Below are 26,788 nucleotides of genomic sequence, written 5' to 3' on the forward strand. Positions count from 1 at the left end.
CTGAGCCACGGAGTTCCCAAAAAAAAGAGCCCCGATTTGGGCTTCTGGTCCCAATAATTTCCAGGGTCTTTATAATTATGCTGCATGTCACCTTGCCTATAAGTGGAATGAGGGGTCCATTATTCGCGATAATGCTTGACTGCCTTGAATGGGCTCTTCTGTGGCGCAGGGATTCACCATTCTTTTGGAAGGTTTAGCATGGAGGGGAACCTGAGTCCCTTTAAGATGTCAGCGTCAGCCTTGAGGATGCTTCATAAAATTCCAAACTTCAGGGAAGCCTGGTGGGATCGACGGGACCAAGAGTTATCTTCGGTTTGGGCATTTAGGCCAGCATATGGCCCTCTTTTAAAATCGGCCCTGATTATAATCATATACACACCGGTGCAGTGGATGGGACAACGCTGGGCAATTACAGCAAGGAATTGTTTCTTCGGGCACCATAGGCCAGCCGGCTTTCACGGAGCCCAAGTGTTTCCAAAATGTAGAGACCCTAGGGTGCTTAATTACGTTAAAATGTAGGGGTGCCAGCCTATCCTGGCTCCATTGGTACTAAGTGGAGAGATTCTCCAGGTCCTGACTCAATGAGAGCTGCTATTACTGGCTGAATCTCTGTGGGTCCCTTAATGCAGAGCTCGGGCTAACTGGTAGACATCAGTGCCAGTAACTGAGGGGTAATTCAGAAAAAACTTCAAGAAACCAGGAAATGCCTGTGGTCTCGATCTCAGGGGTCCTAGCCTCATAGCAACAGCTTTGTACTTTCCAGTGATTCTGACCAAGGGATCCCTCCAAAACTTCCTTTGAGCACCACAGTATTCCTAGGGACCAGTGGTTTCTACCTGCCTAACTCTAATGGGGTCCATAGGGAGCTGCTTCCCTTCCATTCAGAGTGAAGAGGAGAGGCGTTGCCATGGGTAATCCCTCGGGAACTTCAGGTTCTCATTGGGGACTCATATTCAAAAAAGCCTAAAAGACTGTCGGGTGAATCCCAGGCAACAGCAGCCTCTCTGCAGAGCCAACCTCTTTGTTTTTAAATCTGCAATTTCTGTGAGACAGGCAGAAATGACTCAGAGTCCTGTTTTGCTGCTTTCTCTTGGGCCAAGCAAAACGTGCTGCCAGTCTGGGTATCATTTAACTGCTTAGCTAGATCAGAAACTTCCTGCTCACGCCTCCTGGAGGGAGTCACTGGCTTTTGTTAACTCCATCCGGCCAAGTTGCCGATGGGTGCGGGAGGTCACAAGGAGGCTGAGATTATCTCTAGTAAGGGCTGTTATTTCCTGGACTTGCGTTTGAATCTCCTTGCCATGCTCCTTTTTAGAATTTCCCACTTCCACATCTTTTTTTCCCTTGATTTTTCTGGTCATGATCTTTACATGGGTCTGAATCTCTATATCAGAGGTCGGAACCCACAGCTCCCGAGAACGTGCTCTTGCCGCCAGAAAAGTGCTGCCCGGCGCATGGCTGCCCCCCCCCCCTTTCTGCAGGGGAAGGGGAGAGGCAAAAGAGGCGCCTGACTCAGGCTGGGTCAAGATTGGCGCCTCCTCCTCTGCTACGTGTGGGAGCTCTGTGGGATCTCCCAGGGAAGGGAGAGAAAGAAGAGGCCTCTCGCTCCGCCGAAGCCACGTCGAAGCCGCTGGGCTGCTTAGGGAATCCTCCCCCCCTGCAGGAGAGGGAGAGAAAGAAAGAGGCCTGCCCGCCGAAGCCGCCAAGGCCGCTGCTTAGGATCCCTCCCCGCAGGAGAGGGGAGAGAAGAAAGAGGCGCCTGCCCCGCCGGAAACAAGCTGCTAAGCTTAAGGATCCCTCCCCTGCAGGGAGGGGAGAAACAGAGGCGCCTGCCCGCCGAAGCCGCCACAAGGCTGCTTAGGATCCCTCCTGCAGGGTGGGAGAGAAGAGAGGCGCCTGCCCGCCGGGTCGCTGGCTAAGTGCCTCCCCATTGCTACTGGGAGCTTGTGGGATCCCCAGGGAAGGAGAGAGTTAAAGAGGCATCCGCTCCGGCCGGATCGCCGGGCGCGACTCCCCCCCCATGCCTCCTACCGGGGAGCCAGATAGGTTGGAGGGGAGAGAAAAGTGGTGCTGGCTCAATGGATTCTTCTGGCAACACACTATAGCTGTTTCTGTACAAAGCGCAAAGGTAAAAAACAAAAATAAGCAATCTGTTATCTTCTATTTTAAATGTCAAAAAAAGTATTTTCATGGCTCCATGTGTTTTCTTTCCCGTGGAAAATGGGTCCAAATGGCTCTTTGAATGTCAAAGGTTCCCAACCCCTGCTCTATATGTTTTATCTCTTTGAGGGCAAATGCCTTTTATCATGTAGCCTTTTAAGGTTCTGAATTCTCTATCTCTTTGGTTTCTGGGCGAAAAGCAGAAAAGCTCCCTTATCATGGGCTGTTTCTAAGGTCCTGAATCTCTGTATATTTCTGGCCTCTCTAAGCACGGAATGCTCTTTTAGCTGGGCAATTCTCCTGCATTGCTCTGATTTCAGTAGCATGTTGCTCATTTAATTTCTGCTGGGCAGCAGTCATAGTTTGGATAGTATTGCATACATGGTTATAATTGCTGGTGGTTGCTTGCAGGGCATTGAAGAGCCCCCATACTGCTGTGGCTGCCTTGTTTGACCGGGTCTCCCATTTCTTTTGGCTTTGCATAAGACAGTGAAATTCCCCAAGAAAAGTTGTGAGGGGGTCAGGGCAATCGAATGCATCTGCTGCCCAAGGTCAGGTCCTGTTGAGCTGATCCATTTATGGGCTTTTAGTGCCAAAATGAAGTCTCTTTAAAAATGCTTTTGCCACTGTTAGAGACTGTAGTTGCAGACATATTAAAACATAAAAAAGGTTTTTCCCCTGCTAATTTTTTTTCTTTCCATACATAAACTGTGATATTATACTCGCCGTTTAGGGACTGACTTTAGCTCTTATTTTAAAGAGGGGTCCTTATAGACAAAGAAAGAGGACTCTTGCTCTTTCTTCTGAAGAGGGGTCCTTATACTAGGGCAGGCCATCAACACAGTGGCTTGTAGGTCTCCACTCCCTATTTTAAGAGTGTGTACCTGTTCTAGGTGGGACCTTCACACAGATAGGAAGTGAAACTGCCTCTTCATGTGAGAGGGATTCACTACCAGAATGTCCTGTTGGCTGAGTTACTACCAACAGCAACACCCCTTGATGCTAGCCACACAATCAAGGATCTGTGCGCTAAAATGTGGATGCTTGTGCAAAACACTTGAGAGTAAACTTTCTTAATGGGAAGGATTTTTTTCCCATCGTGGGTCTCTTTCCTAACAGGCTGGCCTCTACTGCTGGCTTTTAAGTTGCAGGAGAATGTTTTGCAACATCCTAAAAGTAGTCTCCAAGCTTCCCTTTGGGCTGGATAGAAATTGCTGATGTCACTTTAACGACATTGCAGCAGAACGGGCAAAGCAGACAGACAGCCATAGGGCACAAATCTGAGTGAGAATGCCCCCTTCCTGGAGGAACAGACGCACAAAACAAGGGGCTGCCTGTATGTCTCTCTGGATGGACATTGCTCAGAGAACACTTTAAACACAACTGGTTGGAGTCTTAGGTAAAGACCACAATGAAAGGACAGGAGCACAACGGCTGGTGCCTTGGTTAACTGACCACAGCCAAAACACTAGAACTGGGCAAATGCTGGGCTGCTCCTTTGCAAGCCACAGTCAGGAGGTTCCTCAAATTCTGAGGTCTCCAGTTTTAAAAGTGTCTTATCTGACTCTCTGATTGGCGCATAGACCTAGCCTTCTTCAGGCTGAACTGAACTCTCTTATTTAGTGCCCCACGGTCAAGCCGCATTTTAAACCTTAGATTAGTACTCTCAGCCTTCGGGCGAATTCAACTATTTCTGACCTGAGTACTTCAGCCTCTCGAAATGAATTTTAACTATTTCTGACCTTGAGTATTTCAGCCGAAGTGAATTTAACTATTTCTCTGACCTGGAGTAATTTTCAGCCTCTTCTGAAATGGAATTTAACTATTTCTGACCTTGAGTACTTCGGGCCTTCGAGCCGAATTTAACTATTTCTGACCTGAGTACTCTCGAAATGAATTTAACTATTTCTGAGGCCTGCCTGACTCTCAGAACTAAGCAAAGCTCGCGGGTGCTCTCTCTATTATTGGCGTGACTTCATCTTCGGGCGGAATTTACAGGCAACCGGCCTAAATAAACAAGCACTATGGATCCCTTTCTCTCAAAAGGGAGGGGAAGGGGAACAAGCTAGCTTTTTTTAAATTAACACAAAAGGGTCCCTTGAAGAGCATGATTGTCCCTGTCAAGCAAGATCCCCCTAAGCAAAATTAATGATTTTCTTCCTCCGCTACAGAGATTGCCAGGTTACTTTACCTTTAACTCCTCACCCACTTGTAATACAGACTGGCTCACTGTCGAGCTAGTGGCCAGCTGTGGCTGGCCTTTGATGAGGCAGATCAGGAGATGAAGGAAAACCACCCAAAATTTCCTTTTTTCGCCTCTAGACGCCAAGACACACACAGTTTAAATAAAGCCTTTGCAGAATTCCAATGCCAGAAACTTCCCTCACTGCTCTGCTCACTCAGCAAGCTGCTGGAAAAGCAGGTCCTGCCCTGTGCACTTTCCACCAAAAACTGTTACTGGCCTTAACAGGGAAGGGGATTTTGGGATAGGATTCTCCACCAGCTGCTAAAAAAGTGTGTAACAGCTCACATACAAGGAGCAAAGGGGAAATGAGCCTCACGCTAAGCAGCTGCAGAGGGGCCAGGAGGAGATCTTTTAGACTGTAAGGATAACTTAGGAAGGAATTCTAGCAAATGGATATTCCACAGAGTAAATGCAAGAGTCCAAATTGAATTTTAAATGTTTTATATAAATTTGTTTAAAAATACACACACCCTGTGCAAGACACAAAGGCACATACATCCAAGTTTCTGGAGATATAGAAAGGTGTTAAAACATAGATTGAGATAGAGAGGGAGGGTTTTCGTGGGTAATACATAACCAGACGCATCTATCTCTAGAAGAGTAGAAGTAGAAGGTTGGCAGGGATCTCCATGCCAAAGCACAGAGACCTAGCAAGATGATATTGTGCTTTCTCAAAGACCAACATGACTAAGAGAGAAACATGTGGCCAAGAGCACATGTGTTGGGGTGAACTGTCCTTTATAACTCTTTTGCCCAGGAAGAGGCAAACAAGTGAGTTTTTAAGTTTCCTTTTTCCAAATTCCCTCTGAATTTCCCATGCTGGGCTTGCTGGTGAGCTAATTAGTTTAATTCTCTCATTGTTCTACACCTTTGGGACAATGAGACCAATTGGTCCGACATTAAGCCAGGAAGCTACAGGAAATGGCTTTATGCAAAGTAACTCTGATTTTGGGCTGAGACATTAGACCGGGAAAGGTGGGTGCTTTAAGAAAATTCATAAATAATGGAAGAGGAGATGCAGAGCAGCAAACCCTTGTTACAAAGGGTTTCCTAGAAGAGATAGGGAAAATGACAGTATCTGGATAAAGCAAGTTATTTCCATATTCTTTTGTCTTTAACAGTTTCTATTCAAGGTGTGGTAATCAAGCATTCTCGTGACTCAAATGAGACCTCCAGGTTATGCTGGAGTAACTCATCCATTGATTAGATTTTGTAAAGCAGACCTGTGACCTTTGGACATGCTGCTACCTACACCCATAGGAGTGCTTTTGGCAACTGGCTTTTGCCAATATGATTTTAAAGCAGAAATATATATAAATAATATTCTGGGGGTCCTTTGGGTCGTTACACTACGCCTCTGCCCGGAGGGGAGTGCTGAAGGGACTGATGACTGCCGGCTGGAAGCCTAGCGGTCGGGGGGGCAGGGCAGGGGAGTCTGCTGTCCCTGGCCTCGGAGAGCTGCTTTTATAAGCACTGAGGTCAGGGGCGGGCTTGGGGAGCATGGACGCGCCCCCAGGGGTGGGTGTGGGTGTGGCCCCACCTCCCAAACCCACCCCATAAAAAATCTATACCTTTGTCCCTGCAGAGATCCATGAAACCTGAGGATCAGCTTAGGGGGTAAATTGAAAGTCTGCAACAGAAGGGGGAATCATCAAAAACACCTTGGTTGGAAGCACTTTCTGCACACAGAGGAGATTTTAAACAATAATATGCCTATTGGAAAAGAACTGTAAATATAAATTATGTCAAAAATGCAGACTAAAGACTTCTAGATTATAACATCTTTACTGAATACAATCTATGCGCAAAATGTTTAAGATCTTAACAGTTTCCATCAATTACTTGTCCATTCTTAAATTCACAGCTGGCAAAAACTGAATTTTTTTGATGAAAGGCAACATGAATATCCATGATAACATAGTCCTTTTTCCTCACACAGAAAACTGAGTTTTAAAACAAACAGGTCAGTAGATAGCTTCTGTGTTTCCTTCTTTTCCTTCCTACCTTTGAGGAAAAAGAAAATAGCAAAATTATTAATAAGAAAGATGAAAATATGTATATATAATTTCAACATATATATTCTTACGTATTTCATCTTATTTTTCTTATACATCACAGCATGCAGCACATAATAGCTTAACAGAGCCCTAAATCCAGTTCTCACTTTCAGGCAACAATGACTTTATGGGACATAGAACATAATATGAACAGCAGGTATAACAAACTCTCATAATGGAGGTTGTACTCCTTGTTAGAATTCTAATACTAGTTTTTAATTTAGATATTTATACTTTGCTGAATAAGGGGGTGCCTTATTCAGCAACATGGCATGACCTGCTATTCTTTCCTCCATACTTTTTAAATTGTACATAAAACCACTAGGAGCATTAAGAAATAAGGAATGAAGTGCCATCAAGATGACATACAAAATCTCTCCTTCCTAGCTGACTCCAATGTGGTGTTGGCTGTCAAGACAGGAACAGATGCTGATCATTGGCACTTATCATGGACTTGGAAGTCAGCTATACTGGATAGGGTTGGGTTCCCTTGAAGAAGTAGCTCTATTCAGAATCCATTTGCAGAAGTGCTCCTAACCAGCTTTGGCTAGTTTGTCAGCTGCACCAGTTTTTTAAGAAGTATGTGTGACCACATTTATCCAAGCATTAACTACAACTGATCCTGATTATCACAATATGCTATGCAGGGGCCCTTTTGTTTAAGATAGTTTGGAAACTTCAGTTGGTCAGTAAAATACTTTACCTGTTAAATCAATAATTAATCATTCTCCGAAGAGCATCATAGCATTTCCATTTGTCTGGAATATAGAATGGTTCAAAAATGTGAGGGAATGGAGTATCATAACCACAGACCCTTGAAATGGGAGCCTCTAGATTCAAGAAACACTCCTCCTGTTAATAAAAAAGGACATTTTCAATTAACATATTTCACACTTCCTGAGCTATACAAATTTGAGAGTCTTGGTAGTTCATATCATATTTGTTAACACCAGAATGACCAATACCCATCAGCTCAAAAAGTGTAGACATCGTTATGGAAAACACACCTACTGACCATTAATAATATTATCTAAAACAGAATGTTTATTCTCTGGCTACGGGGTACAAAGGTCAAACAGCAGGATGGCTACTGCAATCATGTTCAGCTTGAGAACTTTTCAAGAACATCTGTTTGGCCCTTATTGAAGAACAAATGCTAGACTAAATGGAGTTGGGTCTAACCCAAAAAGGAAATTCATGCATCCTTATTCTTTACATCTGTATTGAAATAAATTGTTCATAGAATTACAAACACTGGCACTAAAGAGGCATTTCAGAAACAATGGAGTCTACAATTTTCATGACACATTCAAACAAGTGGAAATCAAACGGTACACAACTACTACATTTCTGTCCTAGAAACAGTAGGAGCCTTCGTGAGGTTTTTTTTTGCCAAAGGAGGATTTTTAATAGCTCTAGACCTTAAGCTATTCACCAGTAAGGCTATTCCTGAGCTCATTTGTGGAGTTGAGGTGTAGGCTGGAATGGTCCAAAATTTAGAACCTCTACAAAACCTTTTTATGCACAGAATTCAAGTGCTCACAAGGGGACTCCAGTAGTCTATGAGAGCCAAGCTTGGATTCCCAAGTATATGTCGTCCGGTTGAAACATTGGAACACAGTACAACCTCAAGTAATTTAATCAGCCAATTGAGTTTTGATGTGATGCAGCATAATGATAAGTTATGAATGGTTACTTATAATAACATTCTCTCTTTCTACTCTATACCAGACGGCAGCAAGTTGCCGCAGTAGCTGGATTAAATCTGTGTGACTGGATGTTTAGGGCTGATGTCATATTTGACAGGCAAGCAATCTCTCAGTCCAACTGTTCCCCTTGGTTTAATTAAAAAACCCCATACAAGATCTGAATATTTGGCAAATCACTTCTCAACCTCAAAATGGAACTTATACCATTGGCCTTATACTTGTGCATTTGTGGGAAAACTGTAGTGGAGGACCTACTACATTACATTTTTACTGTTGTCTCTATAAAGTACCCAGAGCCAGATTTCTTCCTGGCATATTAATGGTTCTAACTTTTCATTCTGACCTTGAGAAATTGATGCTTCTTTCATCTGACATAGATGCATTTATTTAATACAGAGCTTCACTGTTTTCCCTGACTGCTAGAAAGGAATTTATGGTTTAAATATTTTTATGGTCTAAATATAGCATTAAAAACTCCAACAAGATTTTTAAAAATTAATAACTGTTATTTACTGTGCATTAGTGGGTTATATTATATAATTTCCTTAGCTATGTTTAATTTTCATACTTATTATATTTTGTATTTTATCAATTTTGACTTGTTGCAATTACCTGTGGTCATATACGATACAATAAATTCTACCAATGAGTGCTATAAATGTTCACATCAAGAAACTTTCATTTGATAAACTGAAGCTGAAAACTGTATAGAAGATGAACTATCATTTAAATGAATATAACATGCAGTTGCTAAGTATTTCTCAGTTACATAGTCATCATAATCCCCTTCAGAATTGGCTAAATATAACATAAAGTTTACCATTCTCCAAGGACTTAGGCAAGGGGGGTTTCTCAGGTTCAACCCCGCCATTAAATGTCCAAAGCGCCGCCCCCGTTTGTGGGTTTTGTGTATTTTTTAATTTTGCGGGGTTTTGGCCTGCAGGGGGCGCAATTTTTAGGCTAGAAGCACCAAACTTTCTGGGATTTGTTGGGAGACTCTTCCAATGATACCATTTAGGTTTGGTGAGGTTTGATTCAAGGGGTCCAAAGTCATGGACTCCCAAAGGGGGTGCCCCATTGTCATTGTTTCCAATGGCAGCTAAAAGTAGTCGGGACTACCCTTTTGAGGGTCCATAACTTTGGACCCCCTAAACTAAACTTCACGAGACCTACGTAGTATAATCAGACTAGTCTCCTGCTGACACCACCCAGGTTTGGTGAAGTTTGGTTCAGTGGGTCCAAAGTTATGGACTCCCAGAGTGGCTACCTCCATTCCCATTGTTTCCAAGGGAAGCTAATAGGAGATGGGGCTACCCTTTTGAACATCCATAACTTTGGACTCCCTGAACCAAACTTCACCAAACCTTGGTGGTATCAGAAGGAGAATCTCCTGAAGATACCCTGAAAGTTTGGTGCTGCTAGCTTAACAATTGTACCCCTGACAGCAGTCATCCCCCAAATTTCCACAAATTCTCCTTTTAAATCCACACCCTTTGGCATGGATTTAAAGGAAGAATCTGAGGTCCCCAGTTTAAACATTGAAAGTGATGCTTTGACAGGAACTAGGCACTCTGTTCTACACGAGAAGTCCTAACCCACTGCCCCCTCCTCTTTGGGAGAGAAACAAAAATGTCCATAGTCCTGGGTGGACAGTAGGGAGTGTGATCTAATTCTCAGTGAATGATGAACCCTACTGTAGAAGAAGCTGTTGTACAGTTCTATCTATAAAACTAAGCAGGTCTCACTAAGACTAACTAGAACAGTTTTAACAGTCTTTCTACAAATTCACCATCAGCCTTGGATCTGATCTTTTTACATGGTAAAGGTTTTCCATGCATAATCACTAAATTGATTGATGTGTTCACAGATCTCCACTTCTCATTCTAGAAAGTTGGGACAAAATGTAGGAGGAGAGTAGATCTGTTGTTTTGTTTTTTAACTGAGTATTCATTATATACTTAGGTTTCTATCGTACCACTACGATGGCTTTTCTCTGCTCTCTAGCTTTAAAATGGCAAAGATTTACTGACCTTATGAGAGGGAAAGGAGAGAGGCTATATGACTCCCAGAAAGGTTACAAGTGAAAAGAAAGGCAGACAGGGGACATACCATGACTGAAAGGAAAGAAGGAATAACACGACATATGAAGAAATAAAACAAAAAAAAGTAAATAGCCTTGTCAAACTGTTTCACAAGGAATTAAAATGTGAGATAATAGTCATGATGCAAGATCAATGTATAAAGTAATTCTTCACTCATTGGAGAAAAGGTATATGTGATTGATACATGCAGATCTTTTGGCTTCAAAGCTTCAACTTTTCCACCAGTGATGGTCCCTCCTGATAACATAAACCTTCATTTTATCCAGAAAAAATGCACGACCAGGATAAAACGTGATGATAAAATTGGCTCAATAAAGTTGACAGGGTGGATGGATGAAGGGAAAGTAAATACAAACTACATGAAGAAGGAAAAGTACTACATCAACCTTTCCTCATCTTTTTCTCAATATAGGATTCCTCAGTCACAAAACTGATATACAGTTAAGGAAAGAGAAAATAATGGTGACCAGCTCTCTGCAGTCTCTCGTTGTGAGTCTTCAGCTCCTGTTTTTCTTCCATTTCTAGCATCATCTACTCAGAGGCATAAATAAAACCTCAAAACACTCGGACAGTTGGATGTCTGTGCACCTTACTGACTACTAGCCACTTGCAGCTGGATGGGAAATGAACAGGGACAGCAGATAGGGATGCTGCATATTCTGCTAGATTGCTCTGAGGAAAGCATTTCAACACTGTGTAGACTGTTGCTAACTGGTTACGTATAGAGGTGAATTATTACTTTTAGATCAATACTAACTGAATTAAAATTAATAACTTACATAAGGTCAAGGAGCCCTTCAGAGGTAGAGCAGTTTAACAAATCGAATAATAAATAAAAATAAATACTATGACTTTTCATTGTGCCTGGAAACAAACTGGAGACCACTAAGACTGCAGTCATTTGGTCCTCATGACCCACTCCAGTCAACATTGAGGCTGGAGCATTCTGTTCTAGTTGAAGTTTCCAAACACTTTTTTTAAAGGCCAGCCCCATGCAGAGCACAATGCAGTAATGCAATCAAAATGTAACTATGGCATGCATCACAGTGGCCAGATCTTTTCTGCTTACGAAAGGGCATAGCTGGCTATCCAGTGGGAGGTGTGTGCCCTCCCCGCATAACAAGATCATTTGGTGTTGTTATTTAGGTTTCCTGAAACCTGGATCAAAAATCCAAGGTTTTCAGAAATAGAATGAAAATGCAAGCGAATGCGGGGAGAGGGGGATTAAGAGGCCTGAGGAGGAGGTGGTTGCCATCAGGGACATGATAAAAAAGAAAGTTAAATGGGGCATTGGATTGCTCCCTCTATATGTCTGATTCACTTCACACTACTTTGCTTTACCAGCAAGCAGATATCTGGGGGCCCAGCAGGTGGCAGGAAGGAAAAGCAGGCTGGGAAAGGGTAAAGGTAGAACTAGAGCAGAGGAAGAGGATGGAAAAAATGGAGCTGAGGCAAAAGAAGAAGCAGGGTCAGGTAGGGAAGATGGGATGTTCTTCCCTTTCAATTTAATCTATTAGTAAAAGCCAAACTAAGCCCATGCACAACACAACGGCTTGCATTCAGCCACTTCTCTCTGGTAAACCTGATGTGTTGTACTGGTACAAGGGTATCCTGTGGTGAAAAAGCCTCTTAAATCATTAAAATGTGCATTACCTCAACAAAATGTGGTATCTTTAGTAGAGGTGGCGTAGCAGGATATTATTGAAAAGGAATTTTATTGAAAAGGAAATGAATTATAAGGAAAACATGCAAAATTTAGTACAGCAGTATTGAAGTCCAATCAGAAACAAAAAAAAAACCCTTGCTAGAACAGACACGCCCTTACAGGACACCAGCTACTTTGCATCACAAATTAAAGACATCACAATAACGGATTTTCCTTTATGGTTTTTCTTTCAATATGTCTAAAAGAACAGCCTTTCTGTATTATACATCTTTCAACTGATGAGTATGCGTACTCGAGTCAATATTACAGGCAGCTCAATTCAGATGGGGGGAGCTCCATGACAATCGGGAACTGTGTGGCGGAGTTCTGCCACCTCTAAAGCGGCTTCGGGCAGCTTGGAAAGGAGGAAAATTGAAAAACCCTCCTGGTGCCTAAAAAGCCCCAGAGGCTAAACAGGTTTAAGCCACACTTTCTGGTGGCGTAAGTCTGCAGCTAAAGAGTGGGGCTGTGACAGGCTGGGAGCCAGGTGCAGGCTGACTGAAGTTAGCCCATCCCAGGAACGCCCCCAGTCCAGCCCCTGCTGTGCCAGCATGCACTCACACGCCAGCATAGTTCACAGGCAATGGGCACTTCCAGGTTTGGGGGGCTATGGAGCTGTGAGGCACCCACATGCTGGCATCTTTGCTGTCTCAACTGGTGTAGGTGCCTCTTACGCAGGCAGGATATACAAATGTCTTGGTGTGGGCCTCTGCTGCTCCCAGAAACCAGTTTGCCCCCCATCTGGATTGAGCTCCCAGACTTGTAATTCCTACCACTAATATCTATCATAAGCAGCACACAAAATAACAACTGTCTGTCCTTGAAAGGAATACGTGTAATGTTCACTAGGCACAAATACTTCACAGCAGAAGATGGTCAAATCAGAAGACAGAATCTAGACCTCACTTAGCATTCAGATCAGATTGATGTGTGTGGTAGTGGGGAAGAGCCAGTCCCACCTAATAGTAGTGTCCACTTCTACATAAGTTCCACAGACAAAGCTAACTAATAAGTATAAATAGACATGCTGAGAATGCACAGTAAGGGTTACAGTAAAATTTGCCTTTTGCCATGCTACATTTAGTAACTGTTCCAGAAACTAGAACTTGTATCATAATATAATCTGAATATTAGCATATGTGATAATTTACAGCAGGGGATAAAAATCTTGTAAATTTAATGTAACACCACAGACAATTACACTTGAACAGAAACTGTACACATTTTGATACCAAACTTTTTAGTAGGGGAAAGTTTTACACATAATTAGAGCTACGGCATTTTAAAACGAAATGAAATGCAATACTAGCCTCTTTTTAACAATACACCATTCAGTGCTAGCCACCCAAGGGGCCTTCCAGGATTTAATTGTAGAAACTTGGGCTTGCAGATAGCTCCTTTTTGTGACAATACAGAACAGTAAAACTTTGCCTGCACGTGGATGAGCAGCCAATGTTTAACCACTTCAGGTTTCATGTATTTCAGCTTTACCATAAAAGCATACAGCTTTCAAATTATTTTTTCAAGTCCACCATCTGAGTTGTCCTTGGACTCTCACATGTGCAAGCCATATCTTGTATTCTTTTTGACTTCCACTGGTGTTGGACTTCAGCAGCCCTGCTGCAATAAATTATAAGACTTCCGACTTGAATTAAGATGATATTTATAAGCAAAAAGTTCAAAACAACTAACTTCAAGGTACATCTGAATTGCATGGAACAATATTTTTAAAGAGTAATAATTGTACACGTTATATGCACAGAATACCACTTCTTATTATACCATTATTTGCACAGAATACGCAACTATTTTTTCTTTCATTGTCTACAGTACAGTGTACTTCATGAAAGAGATATTTTGGATATTCCCAAATTTGTAGGTTAATTTGTATTATTTCTAAATAAACTGTAGCCAACTTTTTGAATAGAAGAGGAGAGGAGAAATAAAATAAAAGCAAACCTAACAATCTTTGTGCTACTTGTGGAAAATCTGGAGACCAATTTTGTTATATTTTAATTATTTTTTTCCTGGAAAACCTTAAAGTGTTGCAACAAAAGAATTATTTACAGAAACCAGATTTTGGTTCTATGTATTTTATTTAATGCTTTGATCAAGTTTTTATTCTCTGAAAACAAGCATTTCAGATGTTAATTTACTAAAGCTTCTGTATAATTTTGAATAGCTCCACACAGACACATGTGTTGCAAAAGGCAAAATATTACTCTAGCTACACTTCAATCATCATTCCTGATTTTTAGAGCAGTAAAATCAGTTAGCAGTAGCTAGTTTATATTGTTTATATAAAATAATATTTCAATACATTTAACATTAACACGTCATATTACAATCCAAATAGCATTTAAATTCTAAAAACTATATTGTGGCATGGTTGGTAGTTTTAATTTGAACATGTGAAACAGTTATCTATGCATATATTAAATTAAGATACTCAAACAAAATGCCAATGTATTCTCAGCATTTAGTCAATTTTAAGACACTAATAGATCAGTGAAGAAATAGTTTTTTTAGTGCTAGGCAAAGTAAAGAAGGAGCCTAGACATTGCTAAACTTTTGTCATTGCTAAACTTTTGTCAAACATACTGAAACCAAGCACTTACCCTTTTCTGTAATTTATGACAAAATAAAATTCCCTTATTGGAGTCTGGTTTGCTTTTTACATATCACACTGAAACTGAAGGTACAGAAATGAACATTAGTTTGAAATAGTCTGGGTTTTTTTGTTCCTTGCACAATGCTTCTGAATATTTTTTTAGGAAGTATTTCAAATGCTTTGGAAATGGATTTCAGAGTTATTTAGATCACAAACTAATATATTGGCAAACACAGTCTCTCTCTAAACAATTTGCTTAAACATTGAGATACACAGTCATTATTTCAGCCCTAATCTCGTTTGTGCAAGGAAAATACCTATATTTTGCAGGTACTTAAAGGAACAAGTAAAAATTAGGCAAGGCAAAATTAATAACTAAGAAAACAATGTAATGAGAAAAAGTACCCATAACATACCTGTTCGGTCTCTTGTTCATACCTACAAAATCATCGTTAACAGTAGATATTTCCAAAACTTATGGCAGAAGTAAATCAATAAGATATGGTATATTAAAGCAGCATGATATTGATCAAAGGGAGATACTTCAGAACAGCAGAAAATATCAGAGCCAAAAATCTGCCAAGTGAAAAGTCTGGAAATTCATATCCGCCAAAAAAATGTCCATGTGAAATAAGGTACAAAAATAACAACTGTCCAGCTGAAACATATTTTTATAACATACCTCCTTATTAGCACACACGACTGCAAAAGGTGCTTACTTTATTTGATTTATACTGACATTGATTAGTTCTCTATACCTCGTCACATATGACACTCTTTAGCACATTACCAGATATATTACCTTGTACTATGGAATCTCAGCATGAGTGATACCAGAAAAAATGAGTTCACAGGATTGACAGTTAACACAAGAACACAGGAACGTAGATTTCACTCCTATAAGTGACAGCCTAATCTACCTTCTCTGAGTACGCCTACAAATAATCTAATTTTTTCTTGGTTTTGAAAAGGCTGGCATTGTGAATTGGCTTGAGGAAAAAAATATAAAATTCGAATTTGAATTTTTCAAGCTTCCAAATTATTAGGAAATGTCTGATTCAGGAAACCAAAAAATTCAGGTCCAATTGAGAATATGGGGATTTTTTTGGCATTTTTGAGGTTTTCTGCCTGCAAGGGGCACCTTTTTAAGTTAGCACCAAACTTTCAGGGTGGCTTCAGGAGATTCTCCAGATAAAACCTGCCAAATTTGGTGAAGTTTGGTTCAGGGAGTCCAATTTTGTGGGCCCCCAAAGGAGGTGGCCCCAGTTCCCACTGTTTTCAATGTTTTGTAATGGGATATGTGGGCTACCCCTTTGATGACCCATAGCAGTGGCACCTCTGAACCAAACTTCGCCAAACCTGGGTGCTCTTATCAGGAGGGTCTCCTAAAGCTATCCTGTAAGTGTGGTGCCTCTATCTTGAAAAACACAGCCCCTATAGACACCCCTCCCCAAAAAAATTCCCCAATATCTCCTATTGAACTGACTTTGCTTTGACTTCACTATAGTCAATGGGGAATTTCTGGCAGTGTATGCAAGGAGCACAATTTTCAAGATACAGACACCATTTTTTCTTTTTCCAGGTTGTTTTTTTATATTAATTTTTATTAAAATATTTTCAAGACATAAAAACAGATTATACCCTGTGCATATCAAGTATTGTAAGTTCCATCACTTATAAAGTAAATACAAAGAATTCAATCCACTCTCTCCCTATCTTCATAGTAATACTATATATCTACCTTTCTTATCCTTCACTCTAATTTGCAAAGTGTTTCTATCTTAGTGTTCTATAGAACAAATATGTACCCCGTCACTGTCATTAATATAGCTTCTCCAATGTTTCTAGTTTTGCTTATACGTTTCATATGGTAAATTACTCACTTGGTAAGCCATTCTATTCAGCATGCAAAGATGTTGTAGTTTAAGTTTCCAATCCTCTATCGATGGTATTTTATCTGATTTCCACATCTGCGTCAGCACTATTTTTGCCGCTATTATAATGTGATACATGATATGCATATGTGATTTTAATATCTGACACGTAGACAGCACTGGACCCAGTAGATAAGTGACTGGTTGAAAGGAAAAATTGTATCCTATTATTTTCACTATTTGTATTATTTTCACTATTTGTATCAATTTCCAATACTTAAACACCCTGTCACATGACCACCATACATGATGGAATGTGCCTAGTTCTTGTTCACATTTCCAACACAGAGGGGAGTTAGTATTATCTATTTTGGATAGGATAAGTGGAGTAGTATAACTTCAGACACCAAATTTTCAGGGTGGATTCAGAAGATTCTCCTGGTAAGAGCACCCAGGTTTGTTGAAATCTGGTTTGTGGGGGCCAGTGCTCAAAGTGGGGTTCTCAAAGGGGCAGCCCCCATCACCATTGCCCACTGAACCAAACTTCACCAAAATTAGGTGCTCTCATCAGGAGAATTTCCCAAAACTACGCTGCAAGTTTGGTACCTTTACCTTAAAAGTGCACCCCTACAGAAACCCCCAGAAATTCTCCATTGGCTACAATGGAGCCAAGTTCTTTGCTGGAAGGAGGTCTGCACATCCTTCAGCTTGCTCAAGAAGTGTGGCTAAGTTTTCACGGGCCATCTGGACCATGGGAACAACCACAGTCAGCGTCACCATGTCAGATGAAACCAACAGTATGAAGTCCTAAAAAGAGCTTAAGGACCACTCTTCCTGGTTTACAGATAGTCAACCACTCTTCTTGGTTGAGCTGGCTCTCTCTGCACCACCTCAGTCTCTTGAAACAAGGTGAGAAGGGCATCCTTCTGCTCCACCAAATGCTCAAGCATGCCACAATTGGAGTTTCAGCAAGTGACTATGTCATTGATCAGGCTATGCTCCAGCATGCCTGTCAATGCCTGCTTCTCATGCAGCAAGTAGAGTACTTCTCGCGCTGCATGAGAAGTAGCCCACAATGTGCCAGCATTTCTGGAGAAGATGCTGGAATGTGCAAGCTTCGGCATCTCTCCTGGGATGCTCTACAGAACTTAGACCAAGGGCATCCTTCAACATGAGATGGAGAAGGTGGGTTGCACCGCAAATGCACTTCAGGCCCAATGCCCTTGCCATCTTGGACCTTGCTTGCTCTGCCATTGGTCAGCATGAAGCCCATGGTGAAGACCCTGTCTACCCATGCCCATAACTGTGGTTGGGCAGAAGATGTTGTCCAACATGTGCGCCTCAATGAGTACATCAGCATGGAGTAAAGCACAGTAATAGCTGGCCTGTCAGTCCTGTCTCTGCCTAGCACTGTAACCCTCCCCTAATCCAGAAAGTCATCGGGTTGCCACCAGTGTGCAGCGAGCACAAGGTGGGTGTTGTCCACCTGCCGACAGATCCAGGTGTATATTGTGAGGTGCACAGTTCTCCTGAAAGCATGTGACAACTGTGCCTTCAAGTAGGCCTGTAAACTTCTGGCATCAGGTTCCTCTCCAGCCGAAACTGAGAGGGTGGCGTATACCGAACAGAAAGCAAATGGAGAATCCTGTGAAATTCTGTGGGGCTGAGCATCTATGGTGATCACCTCGCCAAATGCGTGATCAGTCCTATGTACTACTGCCTGCCTCCCACTCTTTGGCACACCAGTCCCCCCACCCCAACCAAGCATCTTGGTTGCTTGGCATTCCTGACCCACCAGAGCCAGTGCATGGCATGCACCAGGGAAAGCCCAAGGCAAGGTCAATGGACCACTCACCTCAGGCCTGGTGATGCCAACCAGCCACCTCACTAGCCTCTCTCTCCCCCTGAAGCAGCACTGCCTGGGGTGCTTCCTCCGATGGTTCCACAGCCCGGAGGTCATGAGATGATGGATGTCTCTCCCACAACTGATTCTTGCCCTACACAGCTGGCATTGTGGCATAATGGGAATCATTCGCTGTCACCTGGAAGTACTTTCAGACTGTTGATGTGAAGGTGCACCTGCGCTGGCCACCAGTTGCAGGTTCACCTGGAACCACCTCCTGTAAGGAGCTCTGGAAAGACACACCGTGTCTAGGGGACTCAGGAAGAAGTGACAGAAGGGAAGGAGATTTGCATGGTAGCTCCTCAGGGTGCATCTCCATCTGTATCTCATCCTCCAACTCTGCCCTCCCCTCCTGTGCCACCTCAGAGGGCATGTTGGGCTCTGAAGAAACCAGGGCATCACTTCCCCATCTAGTTCCTCAAGCATCTGCAGTGTCCTATGAGGGTGGATCTGCTCCAGAAGAAGACTCATCAACAGAATGCCTTGAGAGGCATCTTCATCGCATTAGTTCTGCTAGACAGTGTGGAGGTAGAAGGCAGCTCTGAAGCAGGTCTCCTCACAGGCCAAGGGAAGGCAAAAGCCCTTCCCCCTCTGCTTTTCCACTTTGTTTCTCTCCCCCAGGGGCCACACTGAGTTCCCTTCCTACCAGTCATGGTTTCCTAGGCCAAAATCTGGCTAATTAATATAAGGTAAAAGTGTCCTAACTAGCTGTCCTGAATGCCACCTAGCATGAACCATGATAGCTTTTTAGGAACCCTCTCACCAGAATTTTTTTTCAAATGTGAAAGTTTTCCAAACCTGAAAGTTTTCCAAACAAAAATATCAATATAACATCAATATTTTATTGATTCAATATAAAAGGGTTTAAAAAAAACAAACTACTGACCTATTCTTACATCTATCTGACATTAGAATTCAACTATCTTGACCTGGAGATGAAGGTGAAACTTTTTAGAACAGTGGAAAGTAGCTAAAATTTAGTCTAAGTTCTACTGTAATAGTACTAAAAGCTGCCCCAAATTCCAAAGGAACATGGAAGGAGCTGCTCTACAAACTCTGAAGCCTACATAGCTCATGTTTGGCAGTTATGCTCACATTTCATAGCTTTCCTCTCCCTCCTGTCCCTAAAGGTGCAAACTCTGCAAGCATCTCGCCAGCTACGTTCCTGAAGAAGTGCATGGCAGTCATTGGCTGGGAGTGAATGTCCAGAGATTTCTCCCATTTGTTGCCCTGGAAACCAAAGTGCAGTAGATGCCAGCAAAGGAGAGAAGACTGCAGCCAGCTTCAGCAACATTGCTGGCTTTAAGCAACCTCCCATACCCTGATGGAAAGCCCAAATGATACCAAGCAAAGGTAAATATGGTGGAGGGAGGATTCTCTGGGAGGGGAAATTCTCCAGTTTAAAAAGGGACTCCAAGCGGCCTCCTGCTATAGAAGACTCCCTTTAAACTTTAAATGGCCAAAACCCAATAACCCAAATATCGATACAGCTTATTGAGTTTGCGAAGTATTTGGCTCAGGGTTTTTATTTTATTTGGGCCAAATAAAAGCTTTACCAAACTTCTAATTGTGAATACTTGTTCCTGCAATGTCTATAATGTAATGTACTAATGTAATGAACAGGACTGGATTTCACATTCAAAAATAAGAGACAAAAAATACTTTATCGCTGCAGGAAAACATACAGGAGAACATAATTAGCTGAGCAACATCTCTACTATTCTGAAAATAATTCTTACACAGATTTCTGCTCAGCACAGAAAATATCAAACAAACAAATGGTGCAATACACATACAAATCAAATTAAGTCACCAATGATCTTAATAAAGGGAAGTTATGTGATTTTTTTAAAAAATGACTGGTAATGATTAAAAAGCAGATTTTTATATTGCACAGAAAAAAATCAACTAGAAAGTAATTAACAGCTTGAAGTTTAAGAATTCATTTTAAAGATTTAAAGTATCACAATACATGAACGAATCTAATTAAGTGTCTCAAAATCTTTGTAAACAAAAACTGTATATATATTTAACAAGCTGTACAAGTTATCATTAAATATAAATGAAAAATGTTGAAGACAACCACTTAGAAAACTTACATATATAAAAATGTATGTTTAAAAAACACAGTAAAACATTCATTCCACTAGGGACATAGTCCAGCACATGTGCAAAATAAACCACATGAAAGAACATGAAAAACTATCATAAAAGAAACACAGCTATTTTTAGCATACAAAGCAGACTTACTGTATGCCTATTTGAATCTGCTCCCAAATCTGCTCCTCCACTGTAGCCCTAGCCGATGTGAAATGCAGATTCACTTACCATAAATATGTGTATTATTTTATTTATAGCAGTAGTGCCTTTAGACAAGATATGGTTACATTTTTAACGAAAACAAAATAATCTGTTTTTGCAAGTCACGAAATCAGAACACTCAGTCTGCTCTCTCTCTCTCTCTCTAATATCTATCTATCTATCTATCTATCTATCTATCTATCTATCTATCTATCTATCTATCTATCTATCTATCTATCTATCTATCTATCTCTCACTTATATATACACACACACACACACACACCATATATATTAGGCTGAAAAAGCTCCCCTCGACTTATATGCGAGTCAGGGTCCCACAGCCCTTCCCCACCTTGGTCAGTCCCCAGCCCTTCCGCCTTTCCCACTCGCAGCCCTTCCTAAGACAGCCTGCGGGGGCTCCCACTCACTTTCGGCGTGTGCAGTGTCAGTTTGCAGAAGGCCTTGTGGGGCGACGTGGGCCGTGGAGGCAACGAAGCTGGCTGAGAAGCATACTGGCGGGGGGGGGGGGGCTTCAAAGGTGGCGAGCCGGCCATGAAATCACCAGAGATGCATAGTGGAGTGGCTCCTCTGCCCGCCCGCCCGCCCTTCACAAAAGCCTGCCTTGCAACACAGCGGCATCGGCAACAATGAGGAGGAGACGAAAAACTCCAAGGGGCACGGCTGGGCAGCCACTCCGTGCAGGCTCGCCTGCCTTGCTGGAGTCTAGCTGGGGAGAGGGAGCTGGTGGGCAGCATGCGGCATTGGCAGCACGCTGCGCACCAACTCCCTCTCCCCAGCTAGACTCCGGCAAGGCAGGCAAGCTTGCACGGAATGGAGTTCTCGGTCTGCTTCTCATTGTTGCCGTCGAAGCCACTCCGTGCAAGCTCGCCTGCCTTACCGTACTGTAGCCTGGGAGAGGGAGCTGCTTGTAATATCTGAATTCAGTTAGTGGGTAAAATATAATATACCCTCATCCTCTCCTTGCTTTTAACATGTCATTTTCATTTCAAACGAATTTGTATTGTGTAAAACCAACTGATTACTTAGGGGAGCTTATTGTTGTAACGTTCCAGAGCGTCTAATTTAGTCTTTCTATGGTTTACTAGCTCTCTCTGCTTTCTTTCTCCTCCAACCTCACTTGCTTCCATAGCTCTCTGTACTCTATCCAACCGTTTCCACTTTTCTCTGTGCTCTTCTTTTAAAGTGCTGCTATCAGAGCTCCTTGTGAGCAATATCATAAAGGGGTGTCTAATTTAAAGTTTTATTGAGGTAAGGGAAATTCTTCAAGTTTACTTATAGTCCTGCTATATTTTGTATCTCCTCTCAAAAAAGCAAATAAACGCCTTGGTTGGTTTTTCCCCAGTTTTCAATCAAGGTAAATTGTTGCCTCTCCTTTAACTCATATTAGTCCCAAAATGGTAGGACGGAAGAATTTAACTCCTTGTTTTATTGATTTGCTGAGTTAGGTATCTAAAGGCATTTGTAAGTTTTACTGTTTGTCTCTTGGGTTTAAATGTGTTTGGTTTGGCCGCTTCTAAGGGACTGGCGGGGTCTCTTTACTTTGCTCCACCTCATGCCCTGTCTGGGTGGGGTCTTTCTCACTCATTTTGAAGCCTTGAAAAAGTCCACTCACCCAGTTCCTATGTTGTCAATGAGGTTGGGGTGCTCTTTCCAGCTCACTGGCAAAACGAGCCTGTTGAAAGACTGCAGAAAAATATGGGAAAGTATTGCAGAGCATGGGCATGCTAACAGGAAGCATGATGTGCCTCAAAAAGAGATCGCCTTCACCCATATCATACTCGAGCATAATTTATCTGCTGTAAATACCACCTCCCTGTTTCTGTTTTTGCAATCACTACTGATTAAAATCATTATCCTGGATGTTAGAGCACATTCACACCATCTCTTAGTAAGAATTATTTAAGATATTTACAGTAATGCTTTGTTCAAAAGATATGTATGGTAAAAGAGTATTTTACTGATCTCTTCAAGCCAGAGCTGCAATCAAGCAAAGAACATTTGATTTCAATGGCTTATAAGCATTTTAAACTCTGTGCTGGATTTTTAAAATCTGATTTTTTAAAATGCATTTCAAAAAGTACCCTGCAAGGCTACATTCTTGTGTACTCTTTCATGTGAATAAATTTCAACTAAATTCAGGGGGGTTATTTCCAAGTAAATGTGCACTGGTTTAAACTGTAGAACCTTCAGCTCCATGGCAGGAAAGAACTGAGGAAAGGACTGATGTGTTGTGCAGTTGAATGCCCTCCATTTTCACTTAAAAGTAAGTTCTGCTGTATTGTGAGGCTTACTGCCAGGTAAGCATGCAAAGAAGTGCAGCCTTAATTCCATAGAGTTACCAGACTGTCCTTCATTAGATGGCTGAGGAGATGCTTTCCTATACCGCAACAGCAGCAGCATCTAATTAGGTCACCTGATTGGTCTTGCATTCCTACTTTATACCCTGTAATCCCCCAAGTTCCACAATATGTTTATTTCTCAGATATTTGTAACTGCTACCTAAAGTGGATGCATTGTTTCATTTCATCTCCTGGGAAAACCTACTGATGACTCAATTAATGTAATTTTATTGGTACCGGTATCTATTTTTATTTTTGAAATTTACCAGTAGCTGCTGCATTTCCCACCTCGACTTATACGCGAGTCAATACGTTTTCCCAGTTTTTTGTGGTAAGATTAGGTGCCTCGACTTATACGCGGGTCGACTTATACACGAGTATATACGGTAATTTGATGCTCATTTTCAATACCCCAAAACATAAAACACTGATCTGTTCAACACCTGAAGGCTATTAAATTTAATAGGAGTTATTAAAGAGAGAATACAAGTGAGAAGAGCAGAAAATATTAATTCTATAGCTTCGAATTCAAAAATCTCACAGAAATACACAGTGAAATAAACATTAACATTTTAGAAAAGCATTACACTAGAAAATAATTACTACAGTACATCAACACTAGAAAAATATGGTTTACTTTCTGCAAACATTCAGTTTTCTATCAGTGGAAAATGTCTTTCTGGCGCAGCTGTTAGCATTACAGATGTGTATTCAGATATACCCAAGCCAAAAATACCTTATCAAGATTCTCAGTATATATTTTGCATCCCAAATATATCCAAAAAATTTTCACAATACCACTGGCACACTGTTCAAAAGCTCACAGAATTAAAACCCTTGTTTAAATTTATTTGAAATTGGGCAATTATTGAAGAATCAGCACAGGACTGTTTGCATTGGCTTCCTTTCCAGGGCTACATACCAAGGAGAGTGCTTCTGCTTTTTCTTTAAAACTAACCAGTCACCAGGCTGAAAGGACAAGACCTGTATCCTGCCATCTGGGCCAGGAATTTTTAGAGCACCCTTTACTGCCCCTTTATTGCTGTCCCTCCTACTGCTCCAAAATTCCTCAACCCCCCCCCCCCCGTGATGTTTCCACTGCCCCCAGGGGGGCAGTACCACCCACTTTGGGAATCCGTATCATACACACAGATTTCTCAGTTTGTACTATTTTTCTCAAGGATGCATAATTATGAACATGTTCCTACAAAGAAAAAAATGCTTTCATATGAAGTGGAACAAAAAATATGTGCTATGCAAATATATCAATTGCACACTTAATTTTTGTCATTTACAGAATGAAGAACACTAAAATATCCCCAAAATCACATCAGTTGAGAAAATCATATCAGTCGAGAAAATCAGTTTCAGTTTCTCAACTTCCAGAAAGTTACCCAGTTAATCAACATTCTGTAACTATGATTTTCCCTCTGTCGCAGCAGCAGTAATAATATTACAGTGTTAATGCCTGGAAAGATGTAGTTGAAAATAGTCATTTTAAGTTATGTGTGCTCTGTTAATAAGTGATATTGGCTGTGTTTTCCCGCACATTGTGAAATTCTTAACTATATGCATTGGCTCACAGTTTGGTCATTCTGTTCAAAATACAATAAATGTTCAGTGAAAAATTTGAAATGAGCTTTCCTCATTAACTACAAATTATTAAAATCATACTAGTCAACCTTTCTACAGCCAGACATGCCCTTACCCAGATATAAAAGTATTTTTTTAAAAAAAAAATGAGTTTCACATTGCATGTATGTTTGAACTTCTGGCTCTTGGCAGATTTTTTTGTAATGTAGACTTTCTGGGGAGTCAAGTCTTAGTATAAATCTTCCATCAGCATTTATTCCACTATTACAATTCTGATTGCGTTTTGAATTCTGACTGAAGTTTATTATTTTATATAAGGTTCATGCTTGAACATAGAACAGTTAGATTCCAATCCAGTAGCACCTTACACACCAACAAGATTTTCAGAGTATAAGATTTTGAGTCAAAGCTCCCTTCGGCACATATGTTTTAAAGTATGTGTCTAAATAAACTAAATTGGTTTTCAAAACGATCTGCTAAATTATGAGGAACAGCCCAAAACATTCACCAGTGAGCTGAAAGTATGTGTTGTCAATAAATCTGATGTTAACAGGAAACAAGAATTATATGCCACTATTAAACAGCGCTGTCTACATATATGCTAGTTCTTACAAAGTCAGAAGGAAACATGAAACTATCTCAGGAACTATCTGGTGTTCCCTGTGAACTCAGCATTCCGCTAGGGAAGTATCATTTTTTCTTTATGGCACTGGACTACATTACAGAATGTTATCTCTCCATGCTGGCAGATTTAAAGCAACTCCTTCAGTTTGGTCTTAAAAAGAATGCCAAACAAAATATGCTTTCCAGCCACTTTTTAAACTACAAGATGTGTTAACATGAACTGCGCTTTAGGTATTTCACAGAACATTTGCACAACTGAATCCTGTCACATTCAATCTAGGTTAGGAAATAACCATTCAGTCAGTCAAAGCCCATTTAACTGCATGAACTGAGCTACAGGTTAGTGAGGTAATAACACTGATTGCATATAGTTTCTTATTCCACAGGCACTAAATGGAAAGGTCACCCAGAGTTAGTCACAACAAGTTTACACACTTGCTTTAAAATGTTTACCACCAAATTTAAAAAAAATTAGAGACAAAGCAACATATTAACAGTTTAAAAATATAAGTTGTGCAACCAGATCTGAACCAACCTATTTCAATATATCTAGATTTCATGGAAGCTTGGTAGCACAGTGTGCTCCTATCCAGATTGGTTTGAATTAAAATCATATTTTTGCAACCACAACTTCATGATAAAAAGAAAATACAACACAAAATGTATTTTAGAAGCGTGAACTATAGCAGTAGGATACAAACCTTAAAGGAGTTCCATGGTGCAGAGTGGTAAGATGCAGTACTGCAGTCAAAGCTCTAACCACAATCTGTGTTCGATCCTGACAGAACTCTGTTTCAAGTTGCTGGCTCAAGCTTGACCCAGCCTTGCATCCTTCTGAGATCAATAAAATGAGAACCCAAGTTGCCAGTGGTAAAGTGCAAACAACTGGGGAAAGCAGTGGCAAATCACCCCCATAAAAATAGTCTGCCTAGTAAACATTGTGATGTGACCTCACCCTATGGAGCAGTAATGACCTGGTGCGCACAAGGGACTACCTTTAATCTTATCATATTTATTCAAAATTCTGCTTCGGCCGGCATTTTTTATTTTCCTGAAAATTACTATAAGAGGAGCCAATACTTAGAATTATAGGTCATAGTTGATATTGACCAGTGTAGCATTCATTCTAAAATTGTCCGAATAGCAGAGACAGATCAATAAACATGGCCAAGGTATCATGCTTCACAACACAATTCACGGTTCACAACCCAATAATCTGTTCAGTACTCAACTACTGCCATCACAAGACTACTCACACATAATCCGAAATCCAGAAACTAAGACAATACATTTTTAAAATTTATCTGAAATCCACCCGGCCGCGTCTGCAGGGGCGTGACCTGTCCCACCTTCCCTTACCCGGGCGTCTTCGACCTGTCCTCAGGCCTGTTCGGCTAACCAGCTGTGCTAAATAGCTTGCGAACCCACAGGGTTGCTAGGCAATCTGACTGTCCCTAGCGTAACCCCTCCTCGCCAGTTCTTCCGTAGCCACCTTTCCTCCTCCTGCTGATGTCCCTCACTTTCTCCTCCTTCTCAGTCTCT

At 41.3% G+C, this 26,788-nt stretch overlaps 1 protein-coding gene across 3 annotated transcripts in view; it reads right to left on the reverse strand.

Moving 5' to 3' along the window:
• Window positions 1–6,174: 6,174 nt before the first annotated feature.
• Window positions 6,175–26,788, reverse strand: part of BCKDHB (branched chain keto acid dehydrogenase E1 subunit beta) — a 54,755-nt gene continuing 34,141 nt past the window's right edge. For 2 of the 3 annotated variants that reach the window (XM_048495480.1, XM_048495466.1), the window contains 2 exons: window positions 7,166–7,314; window positions 6,175–6,409 (listed from right to left, as the gene is read on the reverse strand). In XM_048495480.1, coding sequence (XP_048351437.1) covers window positions 7,174–7,314 — 141 coding nt within the window. In that variant the 3' untranslated portion in view covers window positions 6,175–6,409; window positions 7,166–7,173. The remainder of the gene's footprint in view (window positions 6,410–7,165; window positions 7,315–26,788) is intronic. The other variant, XM_048495474.1, reaches the window with a different exon arrangement.

The sequence above is a fragment of the Sphaerodactylus townsendi genome, linkage group LG01, assembly GCF_021028975.2.
Source record: "Sphaerodactylus townsendi isolate TG3544 linkage group LG01, MPM_Stown_v2.3, whole genome shotgun sequence".
Lineage (NCBI taxonomy): Eukaryota > Metazoa > Chordata > Lepidosauria > Squamata > Sphaerodactylidae > Sphaerodactylus > Sphaerodactylus townsendi.